Below are 17,746 nucleotides of genomic sequence, written 5' to 3' on the forward strand. Positions count from 1 at the left end.
GGGATTTCCCTTTACTCTGTCTTCTGCTGAAAATTCCCATTATTTTCAGATAGTGAGGGGGATCCCTTAGTCACAAAACCTTATTAGAACATGAAATTTGATAATAGGACTCAGGAATCTTGCCTCTCTATTTGATCCTCTGTTACCTACCTCCTGGCCACTGAACAGTACCAAGGCTCTTTCTCATGACTCTGGGTTAGGAAAGAATTGCCAAGCGGGGTCGGAAACTTGTGGACTATGACAGTGCCCGACACCACCTGGAGGCAGTGCAGAATGCCAAGAAGAAAGATGAAGCCAAGACTGCCAAGGTAAAAGAAAAACAAAAGCCTGGCAAAATCTCCCTGTCCTCTCTCCCCAAATTGGTGGCAGGTAGCTGGGCCATGCTAGGTTTAGGAAATAATAAATTCACACCCAGTGTCCTGAAGGATATCCTGTTTCCTCTGACACTGATGCTCTAAGGATAGCCAGAGACTCAAGGCTGGGATTCCATGGTCTGGGAGGTAGAGGCATGGTTCCAACTAAGACTAGTCCCTGAAAACATGCAGAGGAAAAATCTTGGAGTTCAGGATTGAGGGTAATTGTTCTGCCTCTTTTACCATCTAGGCAGAAGAAGAGTTTAACAAGGCCCAACTTGTGTTTGAAGATCTGAACCAGGAACTACTAGAAGAGCTACCTGTTCTTTATAATAGGTAATGACTAAGATTCAGGAAAGTGCTGATTCCTGGGCCACTGGAGGCCCAGGCATTCTGACTGCCCAAACATGTCGCCTCATGAAAAAAAGTGCTCTGGTCCAAAAGTTGGATGTAGCCTCAGCCCGCCTACTAACTTGATGTGTAGTATTAGGCAAGCCACCTTATCTGTCACCCTGGTTTCTTCATCTGTGATGCAAAGATAACCATCCTTGTCCTGCCAGCTTTTCTCGGTTTAAAGACAAGATGCTTCTTGGACAGGAGAGATCTTGGCAAGTAAAGTGCTGTCATCATGCATACTGAGAGTATCTGGTTTCATGCCACAAGGGTGTATGGTTTTAAATAAGCTTGGTTTGTGACCATCTAGATTTGCATAGAGGTACATCAACCAATCATGGGATGATTATTTCCATTAATAAAAATGTCTTTGCTTCACAGGTAGCAGTGTTGTAGATGTTAACTTTTTACATTGGAAGAGGAATCTGAGCATAAATTCTATTTGTATTCTATTTTATTATTACTATACAAGATATGCTTTAATGCAGTTGTAGCCAGTGTATTTCATACTGTCATTTAATATTAGTCTACATATGATGGAGCATTTTTAATAATTACATGTATTCTAAAACATTATGTGATTCTTAATTTAAATAGAATTGAAATGTAATAATTTCTTGAAATATAAATTTCCCAATTCATTTCCAGTAGAATTCCATTAGTGTACATAGAAGCTTCATAGAAGTCTATATTGCATAATGAGAAAAATACTTATTGTAGTAATTATAATTGTATGGTCTCATTCTTTTTCATTTGAATATAATATTTCCTTTTTTATAGCCTTATATTTATATAGCACTTTAAAAATTCTTCAGAGCACTTTATGTCTACTTTAATACCTAAAGAGCCTGAGTCAGATAACTTCATGCAACTAGAGATCTGTTATATTTTGGTGTCAGCCTGAGCTGATAGTTTTTCCTCTGGCCTTCTCATTCCTCAGAATCAAGTGTGCTTCTGAGCTGGCTCTGCTGAATCCAGATTTCAGAGCACCATGAGTCTTAGGATGTAGGGTGCTATTCTCTGAGGAGCCTTGGTGGCGGCTGGTTTTGGCTAAAGCTCCTACTTTGTGCTTTATTTATTTATTTATTTTAAATGAGAGACAGGGAGGCAGAGACAGACTCCCACGTGTGCTCTGATCGGGATCTACCCGGAAAGCCCACTAGGGGGTGATGCTCTGCCCATCTGGGCTGCAGCTTCATTGCTCTGCAACTGAGCTATTTTAGCGCCTGAGAAGGAAGCCAGGGATCCAGCCTTAGCACCTGGGGCCAACTTTGCTCAAACTCTTTGAGCCATGGCTGTGGAAGGGGAAGAGAGAGAGATACGGAGGGATAGAGGGGTGGAGAAGCAAATAGTCACTTCTCCTTTGTGCCCTTACTGGGTATCGAACCTGGGACTTTCACATGCTGGGCCAACGTTCTACCACTGAGCCAGCCAGCCAGGGCCACCTTGTGTTTCCAAACAATGACTTCCTTTACCAATCTTTATCTGTACATTTGTTGTTTTGCCTCCTGATAGTCGAATTGGCTGTTACGTGACCATCTTTCAAAACATTTCTAATTTGAAGGATGTCTTCTACAGGGAAATGAGCAAGGTAAGACACAGCTGGTCAATTCGGACACTTCAGTGGGGTTTTTTAGTAAATATAGAAAAACTGTAGTCCTAATTTACATAATATCATGAACTATCCATATCAGCCCCACAGTTTTACCTTTTTCTCATGATGAAATAATAACACTTGATTAACTGTGTTGACTGTATTAGAGCATATATATACATATTAGAGGGCCCTTTCCATTGCTATTTAAAACTGAATATCCAGACTCGAGCTTCAGATGAATAAAGGAGGTTAAGCCTATAGAAGGAACAGCTGAAATAGGGAACCAAGTTGTGAAATCTATCTTTGGTTGCTACAGAGCAGAGAAGGCAGTGTTTAATCACTGGTAGTTAATTGGTCTTGAATAGGGCCAATCCTGTTCAGTGACAGGCAGCCACAGAACATGACCTCATCGAGTCTTTTCTTGTCCTGGGATTCCAAGACCCTTGGCTATTATTAATTATATTCATGTACACATACACACAAGTTCCTTTACGCAGTTACTTAGGCTAAATTTATTATTTACCTAGTTAATATTACAATGAATTTTCATTCCTTGGATCACCCAAGAGAAACTAGAACCTCAAATCAAACATCAATGACGATCTAGCCTTAAGAAAGCTGCCAGTGTGATCAAAGAGGCAGAACTTAGAAAGAAAGTCAAGGAAGAAGGGGTGGTGGGACAGGACCCTGGTCACTTATTGCAAAAGAGATGAGGAGGACTTTTATAGTTAATGGTGGGGAGGTTTTTATTTTGGGGAGCTGTTTGAAAGAGAGTGGAGAAGAAATAGGCCAATCTCAGGTTCATTCTGGCTAGCCTCCCCTTCTTTCTTGCTGGCTGTAGCTGAACCACAATCTCTACGAAGTGATGAGCAAACTAGAGAAGCAACATTCCAACAAAGTCTTTGTGGTGAAGGGACTGTCAAGGTGAGCAACTTCTGAGATCTTTCCTGCTTCACTTGTTCTGTGTGTGAATATATTCAACACTTCCGTCTCTAATCCCAAATCTTGGCTTTTCCTTTGTGTTTGTGTGCATGATATCATTGTTATGTCCCTATGTAAATTATTTTACCACCTGACCAGGCAGTGGCACAGTGGATAGAGCATAGGACTGGGATGCGGAAGACCCAGGTTCAAAACCCCAAGGTCACCAGCTTGAGTGTGGGTTCATCTGGTTTTAGCAAGGCTCACCAGCTTGAGCCCAAGGTCACTGGCTTGAGCAAGGGGTCACTGGCCTGGCTGAAGCCCCCCAGTCAAGACACATGAGAAAACAATCAATGAACAACTGAAGTACCACAATTATGAAGTGATGCTTCTCATCTCTCTCCCTTCCTGTCTCTGTCTCTCAGAAAAAAAAGAACACAACAAATAGCCAAATACCTGCCAAATTTATTATATATATATATATTTACACACACACACACACACACACACACACACACACACACACACACACACACACAAATTGAAGCTCCCAATATCCCTTCCCTACTTACTTTCCACCAAAGGTAATCACTGTCTTATATTTAGTATTTATTATCCCCATGTATGTCTTTTTATTGATTGTACAATTATATTCACATAGAAAACATTGTTTTGCATGTTTTTAAACTTTATATAGAATTGTACTGTATGTATTCTTTTTTTGTGATAGAGAAGAACAGACAGGTACAGACAGATAAGAAGGGAGAGAGATGAGAAGCATCAATTCTTCATTGCAGCACCTTAGTTGTTCATTGATTGCTTTTTCATATGTGCCTTGATGGGGGGGGGGGGGGGTAGTGGCTACAGCCACACCAGAGATCCCTTGCTCAAGCCAGCAACTTTGGGCTCAAGCAAGTGACCATGGGGTCATGTCTGATTCCACACTCAAGCTGATGACCCCATGCTCAAGCTGGTGAGCCCACGCTCAAGCCAGCAACCTCAGAGTTTCAAACCTGGGTCCTCAGCATCCCAGGCTGATGCTCTATCCACTGTGCCACCATCCAGTCAGGCTATACTGTATATATTCTTTTGTTCTCTTAGTATTGTTTATGAGGTTTATTCTTTTTCGTTCCATGTTGCTAGCTTGATCTACTACTGTATGGTTAGTTCACAATTTACATATCTGTTCTGCTAATGGACATTTGGGTTGTTTTCCAGTTTTTGCTATTACAAATGTCATAGTGAACACATTTTACATTTCTGCTAGTGAAAATTATCAAGTTTCTTTAAGGTGTATACAGAGAGTAGCATGCTGAGTCATAGAGTCTGTGCCTGTGGGCTTCTTCAGCCTTACTAGATATTGCCATTGCCAAATTGTTCTTCCAACGATTGTTTCCATTTACAGCCCACCAACAGTGACTAAAAGCTCCCATTGTTCTACATTCTTGCTACGTGTAACATTGTCAGAGTTGTTAATTTTTTCAAGCTAATGAGTATGAAATGGAATTTTTTGCAGTTTTAATTCACAGTTGCTGGTGAGCTTGAACAGATTCCTGTTCTGTAACTCTCTCTTTTTTCTTTTCTTTTTTGACAGAGACAGAGAGTCAGAGAGAGGGACAGTTAGGGACAGACAGGAAGGGAGACAGATGAGAAGCATCAGTTCTTCGTTGTGGCACCTTAGTTGTTCAGTGATTGCTTTCTCATATGTGCCTTGACGGGGGGGAGGGCTATTGCAGAACGAGTGACCCCTTTCTCAAGCCAGCGACCTTAGGCTGAAGCCAGTGACCTTGGGCTTCAAAGCAGTGACCATGAGGTCATGTCTATGATCCCACACTCAAGTCAGCGACTGCATGCTCAAACTGGTGAGCCTGTGCTCAAGCCAAAAGAGCCCACGCTCAAGCTGGTGACCTCGGGGTTTTGAACCTGGGTCCTCTGCGTCCCCAGTGCGACACTCTATCCACTGTGCCACTGCCTGGTCAGGCTTTTTTTATTATTGAGAAGTGGGGAGGCAGAGACAGACTCCCCCATGTGCTCCAACCTGGATCCACCCAGCAAACTCCCTACCAGGCAATGCTGTGCCTGTCTAGGCCACTGCTCCGTTCAGCAACCAAGCTATTTTAGTGCCTGAGGCTATCCTCAGTGCCTGGGGCCAACTTTTCTTGAACAGTTCAAGCCATGGCTGTGGGAGGGGAAGAGAAATAGAAGAGGGGAGCGGTAGAGAAGCAGATGGTCATTTCTCCTGTGTGCTCTGACCAGGAATCGAACCTGGGACTTCCACATGCCAGGCTGATGCTCTACAGCTAAGCCAACCAACCAGAGCCTGTTTATTCTTTTTTCACATTTTTTATTTGGGTTGTTTACTATTTTTTTTTTAGAGAGAGAGAAAGAGAGAAACATTGATTTGTTGTTCCAATCATTTACGGACTCATTGTTTGATTCTTGTATGTGCCCTGACCAGAGATTGAACCCATAACCCTGGTGTATCAGGACAAGGCTGTAACCAACTGAGTTACTGGCTAGGACTCATTTATACTTTTTAAAAAACTTTTATTTATATGAAGTTTTGGGGAGGGAGATTTATATATTCTGAATATTAATTCTTTAATGATATGCTTTGTAAATATCCTTCTCAATCTGTTATGGGTTGGTTTTCTCCCCCCCCCCCTTTTTTTTTTTTCTTCATTTTTCTGAAGCTGGAAACAGGCAGAGACAGTCAGACAGACTCCCACATGGGCCCGACTGGGATCCACCCGGCACGCCCACCAGGGGCGATGCTCTGCCCACCAGGGGGCAATGCTCTGCCCATCCTGGGCGTCGCCATGTTGCGACCAGAGCCACTCTAGCGCCTGAGGCAGAGGCCACAGAGCCATCCCCAGCGCCCGGGCCATCTTTGCTCCAATGGAGCCCTGGCTGCGGGAGGGGAAGAGAGAGACAGAGAGGAAAGCGTGGCGGAGGGGTGGAGAAGCAAATGGGCGCTTCTCCTGTGTGCCCTGGCCGGGAATCGAACCCAGGTCCTCCGCACGCTGACGCTCTACCGCTGAGACAACCGGCTAGGGCTTTTTCCCCTTTTTTATGTTTGTGTTGTCTACTGCCTTCATACATTCTTTTTTTTTTTTTTTTTTTTTTTGTATTTTTCTGAAGCTGGAAACGGGGAGAGACAGTCAGACAGACTCCCGCATGCGCCCAACCGGGATCCACCCGGCACGCCCACCAGGGGCGACGCTCTGCCCACCAGGGGGCGATGCTCTGCCCCTCCGGGGCGTCACTCTGCCGCGACCAGAGCCACTCTAGCACCTGGGGCAGAGGCCAAGGAGCCATCCCCAGCGCCCGGGCCATCCTTGCTCCAATGGAGCCTTGGCTGTGGGAGGGGAAGAGAGAGACAGGGAGGAAGGAGGGGGGGGGCGGGGGTAGAGAAGCAAATGGGCGCTTCTCCTATGTGCCCTGGCAGGGAATCGAACCCGGGTCCCCCGCACGCCAGGCCGACGCTCTACCGCTGAGCCAACCGGCCAGGGCCCATACATTCTTTTTTTAAATGATTTTATTTATTCATTTTAGAGGAGAGAGAGAGAGAGAGAGGAGGAGGAGCAGGAAACATTGAGTACCATATGTGCCTTGACCAAGCAAGCCCACGTTTTCGAACTGGCAACCTCAGCATTCCAGGTCAATGCTTTATCCACTGTACCACCACAATTCAGGCCGCTTTCATACATTCTTTATGCTGATAAGTGCAAGCAATTCACTGGTCCCTCAGAATACGATCACTTTCTTATTCTGAAGCCTTCATTCAGGAAGTTTTAAGATTATTCTATGAATAAGGTTTTATGCCAAAATTTAGGGATCTAAAGACGTAGGAGATGTGTCCTTTTCCTGAAGTGACTTATAAAAAATTGGAAGGATAGAAAATGTAGAGAAAGAGACAAATGTGGATAAGGAAGCATATACAAAGTGCCTTATGAGACCAAACAGCCTAATAAGACTGGTAGGAATTCCAGGAAGGTTAGTAATTGCCAATGTGCAGATGACCTGGGAAGGCTTTAAAAAGAAGGTGGTGAAATTGAGCTTGGGAGTTTAAGGAAGACTACTAGGGCTCTCATCTGTTTCTTGTACTACTCATTTAGCAATTATTATAGTTACAGACTATTAAAAAGAATCATTAAAGAGCCAAAGTGGACTTCCTATAGGAAGTCCCTTTTGCTTCAAAACTCTCTCTCTTCTCTTCCGAATATTGAAAACCATGGTTCTCTAATTGCCCAATCATTTGAAACTTGCCATTACTTAAACCAGTGGTTCTCAAAGTGTGCGCCAGGGTGCACTGGTGCGCCCTAGAAGATTTCCAGGTGCGCCCCATGGTATTTCAGAGAGATATGTGCCTATTGGGGACCAAAACACCAACAGGGTTTTTGGAGTTTAGATTTTGGGGGGACAGAAGTGTGGGGAATAGGCTGTAAGCTGACAGTCTGCCCAATTCCCCACCTTACTTGCCTGATTAGGCTGCAGAAGGCTGTTAAGCTGTGGTGCTGGATTGTTTACACTATCCTCCATGTTCCCCAAAAAGACTGGAGGCAAGTTTCTTCTATCTTTTGTTTGGTGTAAAGTTAAGATGATATGTATGGTGGGGGTTTTCTGCACTCAACACAAGAGTAAAAAAAGAGGAATTCTTCAATGTATTGACAAGGAAATGAGAGTTTGCCTTTCAAATATATGCCCAAACATTGAAGAAATCTCTAGGACGCATCAGGCTCATGTTTCTCATAAACACAAGAATGAGAAAACTTAACATATTTGCGCCGGGACCTGCCGAATTTACTAAATCTTACTAAGAATGTATCTATATATATATAAAAAGATAACATTTTTGTCGTTTTTTAAAATTTTTTAACCCTTCTTTTTTACAAATTCTAAAAAACATAACTCAAAAAAATGTAACATAAAAATGTTTTTTAATGTCAGAATAAATTTAATTTTGTCGTATTTATTTCGTTTAATTACCATAAAAGCACGCTTGGACTTTATATTTTTTTCTTAAATATTTGACTTAATTATTATAACATATTTCTCGGAAATTTGTACATAGTGCACCTACAATTATTTGTAGGATTCTAAATGCGCTCTGACTTCAAAAAGTTTGAGAACCACTGACTTAAACCAAGATGTCTCAGAACCTTGTAGGGAAATCTGGTGTTTTCTTGCTGTGTCTTTGGGCCTTCTAAACCAACTGGCCCATAGAATTTCAGTGCTAGAAAGAACCGTATATCACTCAGTTTATGTCATATTGAAACTCCCTTGCCTGACCTGTGGTGGCGCAGTGGATAAAGCCTCAACCTGGAATGCTGAGGTTGCTGGTTCAAAACCCTGGGCTTGCCTGGTCAAGGCACATATGGGAGTTGAAGCTTCCTGCTCCTCCCCCCTTCTCTCTCTCTCTCTCTCTCTCTCTCTCCTCTAAAATGAATAAATAAAAATAATTTAAAAAAAAAGAAAGAAACTCCATTAGCAGGAAGGGTTTATTTTGTTTGTTTTACCTCTTTCACATCCTATCCCCATCTCTACCATTCTTGTGCCCAGGACACAGCACATAACCTGTCAAGTAAGTATTTGTTGTTTGCTTAATCAGCTGGTAGACAGTACATAGGCACTTAAGGAGGAGAAGAGTTAAGTTGATGCTGACAATAGAAGCACTCAGCAGTGTCCAGCATACTCCATAAATGTTACAGTGAGGCCCTGGCTGGTTGGCTCAGTGGTAGAGCGTCGGCCTGGCGTGCAGAAGTCCCGGGTTCGATTCCCGGCCAGGGCACACAGGAGAAGCGCCCATCTGCTTCTCCACCCCTCCCCCTCTCCTTCCTCTCTGTCTCTCTCTTCCCCTCCCGCAGCCGAGGCTCCATTGGAGCAAGGATGGCCCGGGCGCTAGGGATGGCTCCTTAGCCTCTGCCCCAGGTGCTAGAGTGGCTCTGGTCGCAACAGAGTGATGCCCCGGAGGGGCAGAGCATCGCCCCCTGGTGGGCAGAGCATCGCCCCTGGTGGGCGTGCCGGGTGGATCCCGGTTGGGCGCATGTGGGAGTCTGTCTGACTGTCTCTCCCCGTTTCCAGCTTCAGAAAAATATATAAAAAAAAAGTTACAGTGAATTTTTGTTATGAATGGTAGTTACATTCTGTAAAGTCACCATCAACACTGAATTAGTTAATACTGAACCATTATTCTTAGTGGAAACACAGGGTTAGGTTTCATTTCCTCCCTCCCTCCCTTCCGATTAAGTGCATCCTAGCAAAAGTAGATTTTTTTTTTTTTTTTTAGAGAGGAAGGGAGAAATGGGAGGAGGAAAGGAAGCATTCATTTGCTGTTCCACTTAGTCATTCATTCTTTGGTTGCTTCCTCTTGTGTGTCCTGACCAGGGATTAAACCCGCAACCTTGTCATTTTGGGATGATGCTCTAACCGACTGACCTAACTGGCCAGGGCCTAAAAGTAGATTTAAAAAGAAAGGGTCAAAGCCCCAGATGTGGTGCCCTGACCATGGACTGAACCACAACCTTGGTGTATTGGGACACTGCTCTAACCAGCTAAGATACCCTACCAGAGCCCGGCTTAGGTTTTTGTGAGCCCCTGGTCCCAGCATGTTCATCAGCCAATCAATATACAACCATCTCTTTCATGTGTTTCTGTTTAAGACACCTTATTTAATATATATTGTTGATTCATTAATATTGAACTCACAGCAAACAGCTCTATATAACTCATGCCTGAACAAAGCTTATATAATATACATATTTTATCTGTAAAGCACATCACAGTCTTTTTGCTCTTAGCACTTCAGCACTACATTGGAGGCCATTTTAAATATCTAAATCACTAACAGAAAGTAGAGTACAGCAACACAGCAACATGAAAAACATGGCAAAGGGACACGTTTGCAGTGTGAAAGCTGAAACAAGAAGGCAGATTTCCTTGTTAGACCTCAGCTGAGAAAGTGCTGTCAGGCACTGATTTTTCACAACTTGCACATGTCCATGAATGACTGTGAATACATTGCGAGTAGTGACTTTGGGTTCCAAGTAAAATTCAAGGAGTCTGAATTTGCAGATGCAGAATCATAATGATCAACTGTATATAATACAGAGAAAATATTTTGTATGTTGATAGTACTTTCCAGTTTCTTTATATATTTTTGCATAACTGAGATTGTGATACAGCCTTTTCTCACCCCACTTTATAATATAAGCATTATTGCAAATTATACAAACTTTCTAGTATCATTTTAAATCACTTCATTCTGTTTTACTCTATGGCATGCATCATTATTTTGGGGCTTTTTTAAAATACTCAATAAAACTTCCAGTTTTTATCTTTTCTGAATCTGAATGTCCTTCATTTTTTAGCAGCAACAGACGCTCTTTAGTCATCTCGTCCCCGGTTCGAACATCTACTGTCTCGAGCCCTCTTACCTCACCTACCAGTCCCTCTGTACGTTCCTTGATGAGCGATAGGGATTCTATCTCAGCAAGTGAAGAAGAGCTGGCATCTGATCCAACCCAGGAAGAAGACAACTCTGAGATTAAAGAAGAACCCTTAAAAGACAAGGAAATAGAGGAGGAAGAGGCTGAAGCCAGCTCTGCTGAGGAGGAAGAGCCTGTGCCAACTGGCAATGGCCCCACCCAGGCCCAGCCCTCTTCCACCATTGAGAGTGCCGAGTCCCAGGAGGAAGTTCGCCCTGGCTCCCCAGTTCCATTGCCAGGCAGAGCCATAATCCCTTCAGAGCAGCCTTCACCTCCCCCACAAGTAGTTCTCCGAACCCGAACCTCCAGTGAAGGGTCTGAACAACTGAAGAAGAGAGCCCCTGTCCAGAGGACCTCAGCACCCCCCAATAGGCCTCCTCCACCCAGAGCCACTCCCAGCCCTAGGCCCTCCTCAGGGAACATACCCTCCAGTCCTACAGCCTCCGAACAAGGTTCACCCACCAGCCCCAGGACTCCAAGTCCTAGGGCCACTTTGGAGGTTTCTTTTGATCCACAGCCACCAGGTAAGCCAGTAAGAAGTCCTGAGGACAGAGACAAGAACACCGACAACCTGAACCCAGAGGAACTTTGTATTTCTCCCACCTCGATGACCCCTCAGGTGAGAGCACATCTGACTAAGTCTCGATTCTCTTCTATAACCTCCATATAGATCATCTTACTATAGCCAGATTGTCCCACAGTTGATCAGATTTCATGTCATTATATAAGATATAATAGTTTCATGAATATTTGGTTGATCATCTTTTTTTGGTTTGGGATTGTTTCACATCTTCAGAGCATGTACTCTTAAGGTAATCAACTCTGCAAAGGGCTTACCTCTAGTATTATTATGAGAAGATTTCTACTAATTTTCTATTTTGCTTCTAGTTCTGGGAGCTCCAATAGAAAAATCTACAATTGGCATCCTGAGCTTTATTTAGCTTTTGTAATAGGGAAATGTGTAAGAGGGTCTCACTTCAGTTTGTCATACTTGGGATTATGGTAAATAGACCTCAAGCAAAATGGCATTAGCAGATTTCCAAGGTATCATTTCATTGATAAAGACCTAGAAGAAGAAACTCAACAGAGGAAGGAAATCAAAAGAGATGGTCTTTTGTTGTTGTTCTACCGGGGTGCTCTATTCCCGGAGGTACTATGATATATGATACCAAGTCGATGCTTGATGTAGACAGAGCAAGCTCCTTATTCCATCTCTCTGCCCCCAAAATCCATTTAATATCTTGTCCTTGGATAGAGGATGTGTCAGATGTTAAACTGATAAGAACAGGTATCTATACTTGATCTTAGCCAAAAGCTGAAAGACATAGAGATGGTTTTTGAAAGATGAGAATATGGATGAGAAAAAAATTGTGTTGAACTAGAGATACAGACCCTCTGGAGAGCAACCAGTTCTGTGAAGGATTTCTAAATCAAGTCATATTTTATTCAAATTATATGGAAAGGCAATCAAAGAGATTTGACTTGTTCTATGAGATTCCTGAGGACAGAACTATGCCTTGTATGTACAATCAGAGAGATTTGACTTGTTCTATGAGATTCCTGAGGACAGAACTATGCCCTGTATGTAAAGTTGTTTGTTTGTTTTTTTCAGTACATTTTGGATCAATACAAGGGGAACTTTTGCAGTTAGCTCTGTTAAATGGTATGGGAAAATCTTTTTTTTTTCCTCCAAAGTTGGAAATGAGGAGGCAGTCAGACAGACTCCCGCATGCGCCCGACCGGGATCCACCCGGCATGCCCACCAGGGGGCGATGCTCTGCCCATCTGGCTCTGTCGCAATCAGAACCATTCTAGCGCCTGAGGCAGAGGCCACAGAGCCATCCTCAGTGCTCAGGCAAACTTTGCTCCAGTGGAGCCTTGGCTGCGGGAGGGGAAGAGAGAGACAGAGAGGAAGGAGAGGGGGAGGGGTGGAGAAGCAGATGGGCGCTTCTCCTGTGTGCTCTAGCCGGGAATCGAACCTGGGACTCCCGCATGCCAGGCCGACGCTCTACCACTGAGCTAACCGGCCAGGGCCAGGAAAATCTTTTTTTAAATACAGGGGAAAGAGGATAACAGGCTTCCAAAACCCCAAATGGGATGAGCCACTTTGAGAAATAGTTTTCCTTTCTTGATTTTAAAAGCTAAGACATAAGATTATCTGTCAGGTGCATTATAGAGAAGATTTTGGTGAGACATCTGACTAGATGGGATAAAGATCCATTCATTCATTCACTCATTCACTCATTCATTCATTCATTCCACAATTACTTATTGAGCCCTTACTATGTACCAGAAACTTTTCTAGGAGATGAGGTATTACAGTGAACAAACATAAAATTTTCTGCTTTTCTGTATCTTACATCCTAGTGAGGGAGGGGAGAAGTAAATACAAAACATAATAAATAATAAAATTACTATTAATAGAGCTATGGGGAAAAATTAAGTAGGGGAAGGCATGGGGAGTGAGGGGGGGGCAGAGTGGCCAGAGAAGGTGACATTAAGGCAATGAAAGAGGCCAGGGTCTGAGCCATGTGGATATCTGGGAGTATGAGATTTTGGGTACCCTTCCAATTACACCACCCTACTACAGCCTATGCCTCACTGAAGGTTGACCATGCTACCTTGGGAAACTCCTGCTATCTGAGAAGAATTAACATGGACAAAGGGTACAGGGTGGCATCCAGGGTGTGAAGGTGCAGAACTTTCTTCTACATTGTTCTCTTTGATCCACAGGTCTATTTAGAGTCTGACAAGGCAAGTAAGATGGAAGACAAGGAAGAGAACAATAAACTTACTGTGGCTGACTCCCCTGAGGTACTAAAATCTAAGCCATCAACATTATTTTTCCCTGAGACTTGATTCACATGAAGTACTGAAATCCTAACAGAACAAAATATAAAACTTTTCTTTGGCTGGTTTCTAGTCTGAGGTAACTGCTGACTGAGAGAGATGTGGGGCATGTGGATAGTGAATAAGCACAGGGTAAATGTGGGATTTTGAGTAAAATGTAGCTGCTACTAATGTTTGTGCACTGAAAAGAGTAACTCCACTGTATGGAAAATCCAAAATTAATTTAAATTTGACTTTTTATACATGGTTTTAGTATGGTAACAGCAATAAAGTGAGTTTCTGTTTGGCTCTAGTAAATAATAAAACACATTTTCATTCTTAGAGTAATCTTATTGAAGTAGAAGTTATGGGGACCAAAATGTTACTTATTTAGAGGAATAGACTAGTAAACTGTCCTCCTTTGGAAAGAGGTACAGGACACAACCTCCTTTCCCCTGAGGTCACCACCTTGTATTTGAGATTTATAGTGGGTTTATTATTATTAATAATAATTTTAGAGAGGAGAGACAGAGAGAGATGAAAGAGAGAGAAGGAGGGAGAAACAGGGAGCGTCAACTCCCATATGTGCCTTTACCAGGCAAGCTCAGGATTTTGAACCAGTGACCTGTGTTTCAGGTCAATGCTTTATTCACTGTGCCAAGGTCAGGCCAAGATTTATAGTGTTCTTTACTCCCAGCTTCTCCTTTGGAATTTCTTTGGTTATCAGCTAAGGAGACTTATTTTTCCTATCGAATTAAGCATCTATAGCATCTTTGATCCTAACCTATCAGTGTCATTAATCCTCTGAAGCCTATGTTCTACAAGATCTGTTTTTTGTTTGTTTGTGTTTGCGTTTTCAGTGAGAGGAGGGGAGGCAGAGAGACAGTCTTCTGCATGTGCCTGGACCAGGAGCCACCTGACAGGTCCACTAGGGGGCGATATTCTGCCCATCTGGGGCGTTGCTTTGTTGCTCAGCAACCAAGCTCTTTTTAGCACCTGAGGCAGAGGCCATGGAGCCATCCTCAGTACCTGGGGCCAACTCACTCCAATTGAACCATGGCTGCAAGAGAGAGAGAGAGAGAAGCTAGAGGTGGAGGGGTAGAGAGTGGAGGGTGGAGAAACGGGCACTTCTGTGTGCTGTGACCGGGAATTGAACCCAGGACATCCACACGCCAGGCCAACACTCTACCACTGATCCAACCAGCCAGGGCCTCAAGATCTGTTTATACTTTCTTTTCAGATGCATCATAAATCATATTTTCTCTCAAAATTATGGACATATCATATATAAAATGGATAAATAAGATCACTGTGAGAAAATTTGTTCTTGCTTAGCATTTGAATGACCAGAGAAAGAATAACTTTCTGGGAGGCAGTATTACTTTTAAGGTAATGCATGGCCTGGAATCAAAGAAGTAAGAAGAAGGAAATTTTCCTTAAAGGAAAAATTAGAGAATTTCAAGAAGCTTTCAGACTAATAGAACTCACTTTAAAATGGTGAATTTTATATTGTATGAATAAAATCTCAATTAAAAAATAAATTCATTCTAAATTGTAGAGTGCCAAGGTCTTCCCCTGGCTTAGGAGCTCCTAGACAAGGCTTTCCACATCTTGGGTTTCTATTGCAGAACCTAGAACCCTGGTCGGCAAACTGCAGCTCACGAGCCACATGCGGCTCTTTGGCTTCTTAAGTGTGGCTCTCCCACAAAATACCATGTGCGGGCGCTACCTCAATAAAGAATGTACCACCTATGTAGTTTAAGTTAACAAATTTGGCTCTCAAAAGAAATTTTAATTGTTGTACTGTTGATATTTGGCTTTGTTGACTAATGAGTTTGCCGACCACTGACCTAGAACTTTCCCCAAAGAAACCATTTTACCACTTGCCTCTCCTAACTGCCATAGGTTAGGATCATCTCTAAGTGTGAGAGCTGCAGTGCATTCTTGAGGAGGGTTAGTCCCACACAGACTCCCACATAGATACAAGTATAGATGCATGTCACACAAATCACATGGTGTCTGATCATGGAAACAACTCTGGAGCCCAAAGACCTGGTTACCTGTCCCAGCAAGTCATTTCATCCTCTGAATCTTGGTTTCTTTTTTTTTTTTGGGGGGGGGGGTATTTTTTTCTCTGAATCTTGATTTCTTGACCTGTGAAAGAGGGTGACAGTAAAGCATTCCCTGATGTCTTCATGCTATAGTGAAACAGCCTGTATGTTTGCACTTTGACCCTGTAGAGTGTAGGCACAGAAGACCCTTCTAAGCAGAGAGGCTGGGGAGGTTGAGCCACCTCTCACTTGCAGAATCATTTTTTTTTTTTGTAGAGCCACAGTTTCCAGCCTCATGTCTCTGCAGTTCTGGAAGACAGCAACATCATGGCACCTGAGCCTCAAGAAGAGGTAAGGAGGCCAGATAGCCTGGAGACCAGGATGGGTGGTAAGATTGGTCACTGGGAGTGGACAGAAGTTTGGCTACAGACTAGAATCTTCACTGTGGGCTATAAGGGGAACCCAGCAGTGAACAGTATCCTTTGGGCAAAGTCAAGCAGGTGGGAGCCAGGGGAACCAGGAGTAAATTGGGACTTTGTGGGGTTTTCATGCCCATTTCCCAACATTTGACCTTGAATCTTTTGACCACTCACAAAAGCTCTATCTCTTGAGTACTTACTTAGTTATATCTGAGCGTATTTCAAAAAGGAGTTAAGATATCCAAAAGGCACACAAAAAGGTAAATACATACACATACAAAATATAACAAAATACTCAGTATATTAGTGGCAGTGACATAAAATGGCGCTATGAACTAGGCAAGTACAAAAAAATATATTCTATAAAATTAACTTACTAAGTTGGATCACAAAATTGGTTACAAACTTTCTAACCGTCCAAGAAGAGAAAAATCTGATCAGTCCACCCAATTCATGATGCCATTCATTCAGAGAACAGCAACTCCTGCTACTAAGATGAAAAACTAATTTCCCCTGTGAAGCCTCATAAAGAGTTGGTGAAGGATGTAATAAAAAATATCTGCAACAAGACTTGACAATAACCCCAACAACCAGTTTCACTTCCCTCAACAGCATATGACATGAGATAACAGTTTTATAGGAACAAACTGAGTGTTTACCCTCCTTGAGTGGTCAGTGGGAGGGCAGGTGAGCATCTAATGCAATCATGTTTATTTTCCAGGTATCTACAGTTCAAAGTGCACAACTCTGAAGAGGAACTGCCAAGACCTCCCTGCCCCACACATCCCCCAGAGAAACTCCTCAGCTAGAGGGTATATAAGTCAGAGAGACTTAAGATCCAACATTCATTTCTAGGTTCTCAACCAGCATGGATGCTGGTGGTCTCTAAAGAGGAGCAGACTTAGGGGAGGGAGGGAGACAGGCTTGGGAGAAGAGATTGTTTGACTTGGGACATACTTAATTCAGATTTTAGCATTGTTAAAATAATAAGACTATACATTGAAGTGGGGCTAAAATGACTCTAACAAGCAAAAGCATCTGTAGACACACACATAAACCACATATACTCTGAGAGTAGGAAACAGATCTTTGATTTATCACTCATTTTTTAAGACTTAAAGCCAAAAGAACATTTCAGATTGTTAAATAAAGTTATTCTATGTATGGATTCTTTGTTTGACACAGGAGGTTGTCTCAACCCAGCACACTGTTCTCCACTTGGGCAAAGTTATTGATTTGATTCTACCCCAGGTTCAGAAAGCTTTTGTCACAGCCCTGACCTCCAGCTTCCTGGCTATAACTGATGATGCATGGGCCACAGGCTCCTCAATCTAGATACTGTACTACACCCTGTCCTTCCCCCACCTTTGGTTAATAAACAAACACCCTTGGAAAAGGATTACATTTTAGAGCTATGTCTGGTGTTTATAATCTGGTACTTAGTAAGGATTGAGCAGGACAGAAGAAGAAATGGAATTCCAAGTGAAGGGAAAGGATACAAAATGTAATAACATAATGGAAATGGCATGGAATTGGGAATAACAAGTGCTAGATTCAAGTTCTATCATTTGCTTCTGTGAAAACACTGAAAACTCACTTTGAAGTCCTGGCACCCTTATAAACACGCATACAGACATCCATCCATCTTTGCTTTTGTTTTAAGGGTGATGTACAATGTCACCTTTTATTCCAATTA

The 17,746-nt window shown here is 42.8% G+C and overlaps 1 protein-coding gene and 1 non-coding gene across 3 annotated transcripts in view; one reads left to right on the forward strand and one right to left on the reverse strand.

Annotated features, from left to right (window-relative positions):
• BIN2 (bridging integrator 2) overlaps positions 1 to 17,218 on the forward strand; it is a 40,530-nt gene extending 23,312 nt beyond the window's left edge. Inside the window, exons 6-13 of one of the 2 annotated variants that reach the window (XM_066353928.1) lie at positions 201 to 308; positions 604 to 689; positions 2,262 to 2,337; positions 3,185 to 3,267; positions 10,635 to 11,370; positions 13,485 to 13,565; positions 15,908 to 15,982; positions 16,772 to 17,218. In XM_066353928.1, the coding sequence (XP_066210025.1) occupies positions 201 to 308; positions 604 to 689; positions 2,262 to 2,337; positions 3,185 to 3,267; positions 10,635 to 11,370; positions 13,485 to 13,565; positions 15,908 to 15,982; positions 16,772 to 16,801 (1,275 nt within the window). In that variant the 3' untranslated portion in view covers positions 16,802 to 17,218. The remainder of the gene's footprint in view (positions 1 to 200; positions 309 to 603; positions 690 to 2,261; positions 2,338 to 3,184; positions 3,268 to 10,634; positions 11,371 to 13,484; positions 13,566 to 15,907; positions 15,983 to 16,771) is intronic. The other variant, XM_066353934.1, reaches the window with a different exon arrangement.
• Positions 11,880 to 12,079, reverse strand: LOC136390055 (U2 spliceosomal RNA). The gene has a single exon (XR_010748577.1). It is a non-coding gene; the product is annotated as a U2 spliceosomal RNA (small nuclear RNA).
• Positions 17,219 to 17,746: the final 528 nt, after the last annotated feature.

The sequence above is a fragment of the Saccopteryx leptura genome, chromosome 1 (assembly GCF_036850995.1).
Source record: "Saccopteryx leptura isolate mSacLep1 chromosome 1, mSacLep1_pri_phased_curated, whole genome shotgun sequence".
Lineage (NCBI taxonomy): Eukaryota > Metazoa > Chordata > Mammalia > Chiroptera > Emballonuridae > Saccopteryx > Saccopteryx leptura.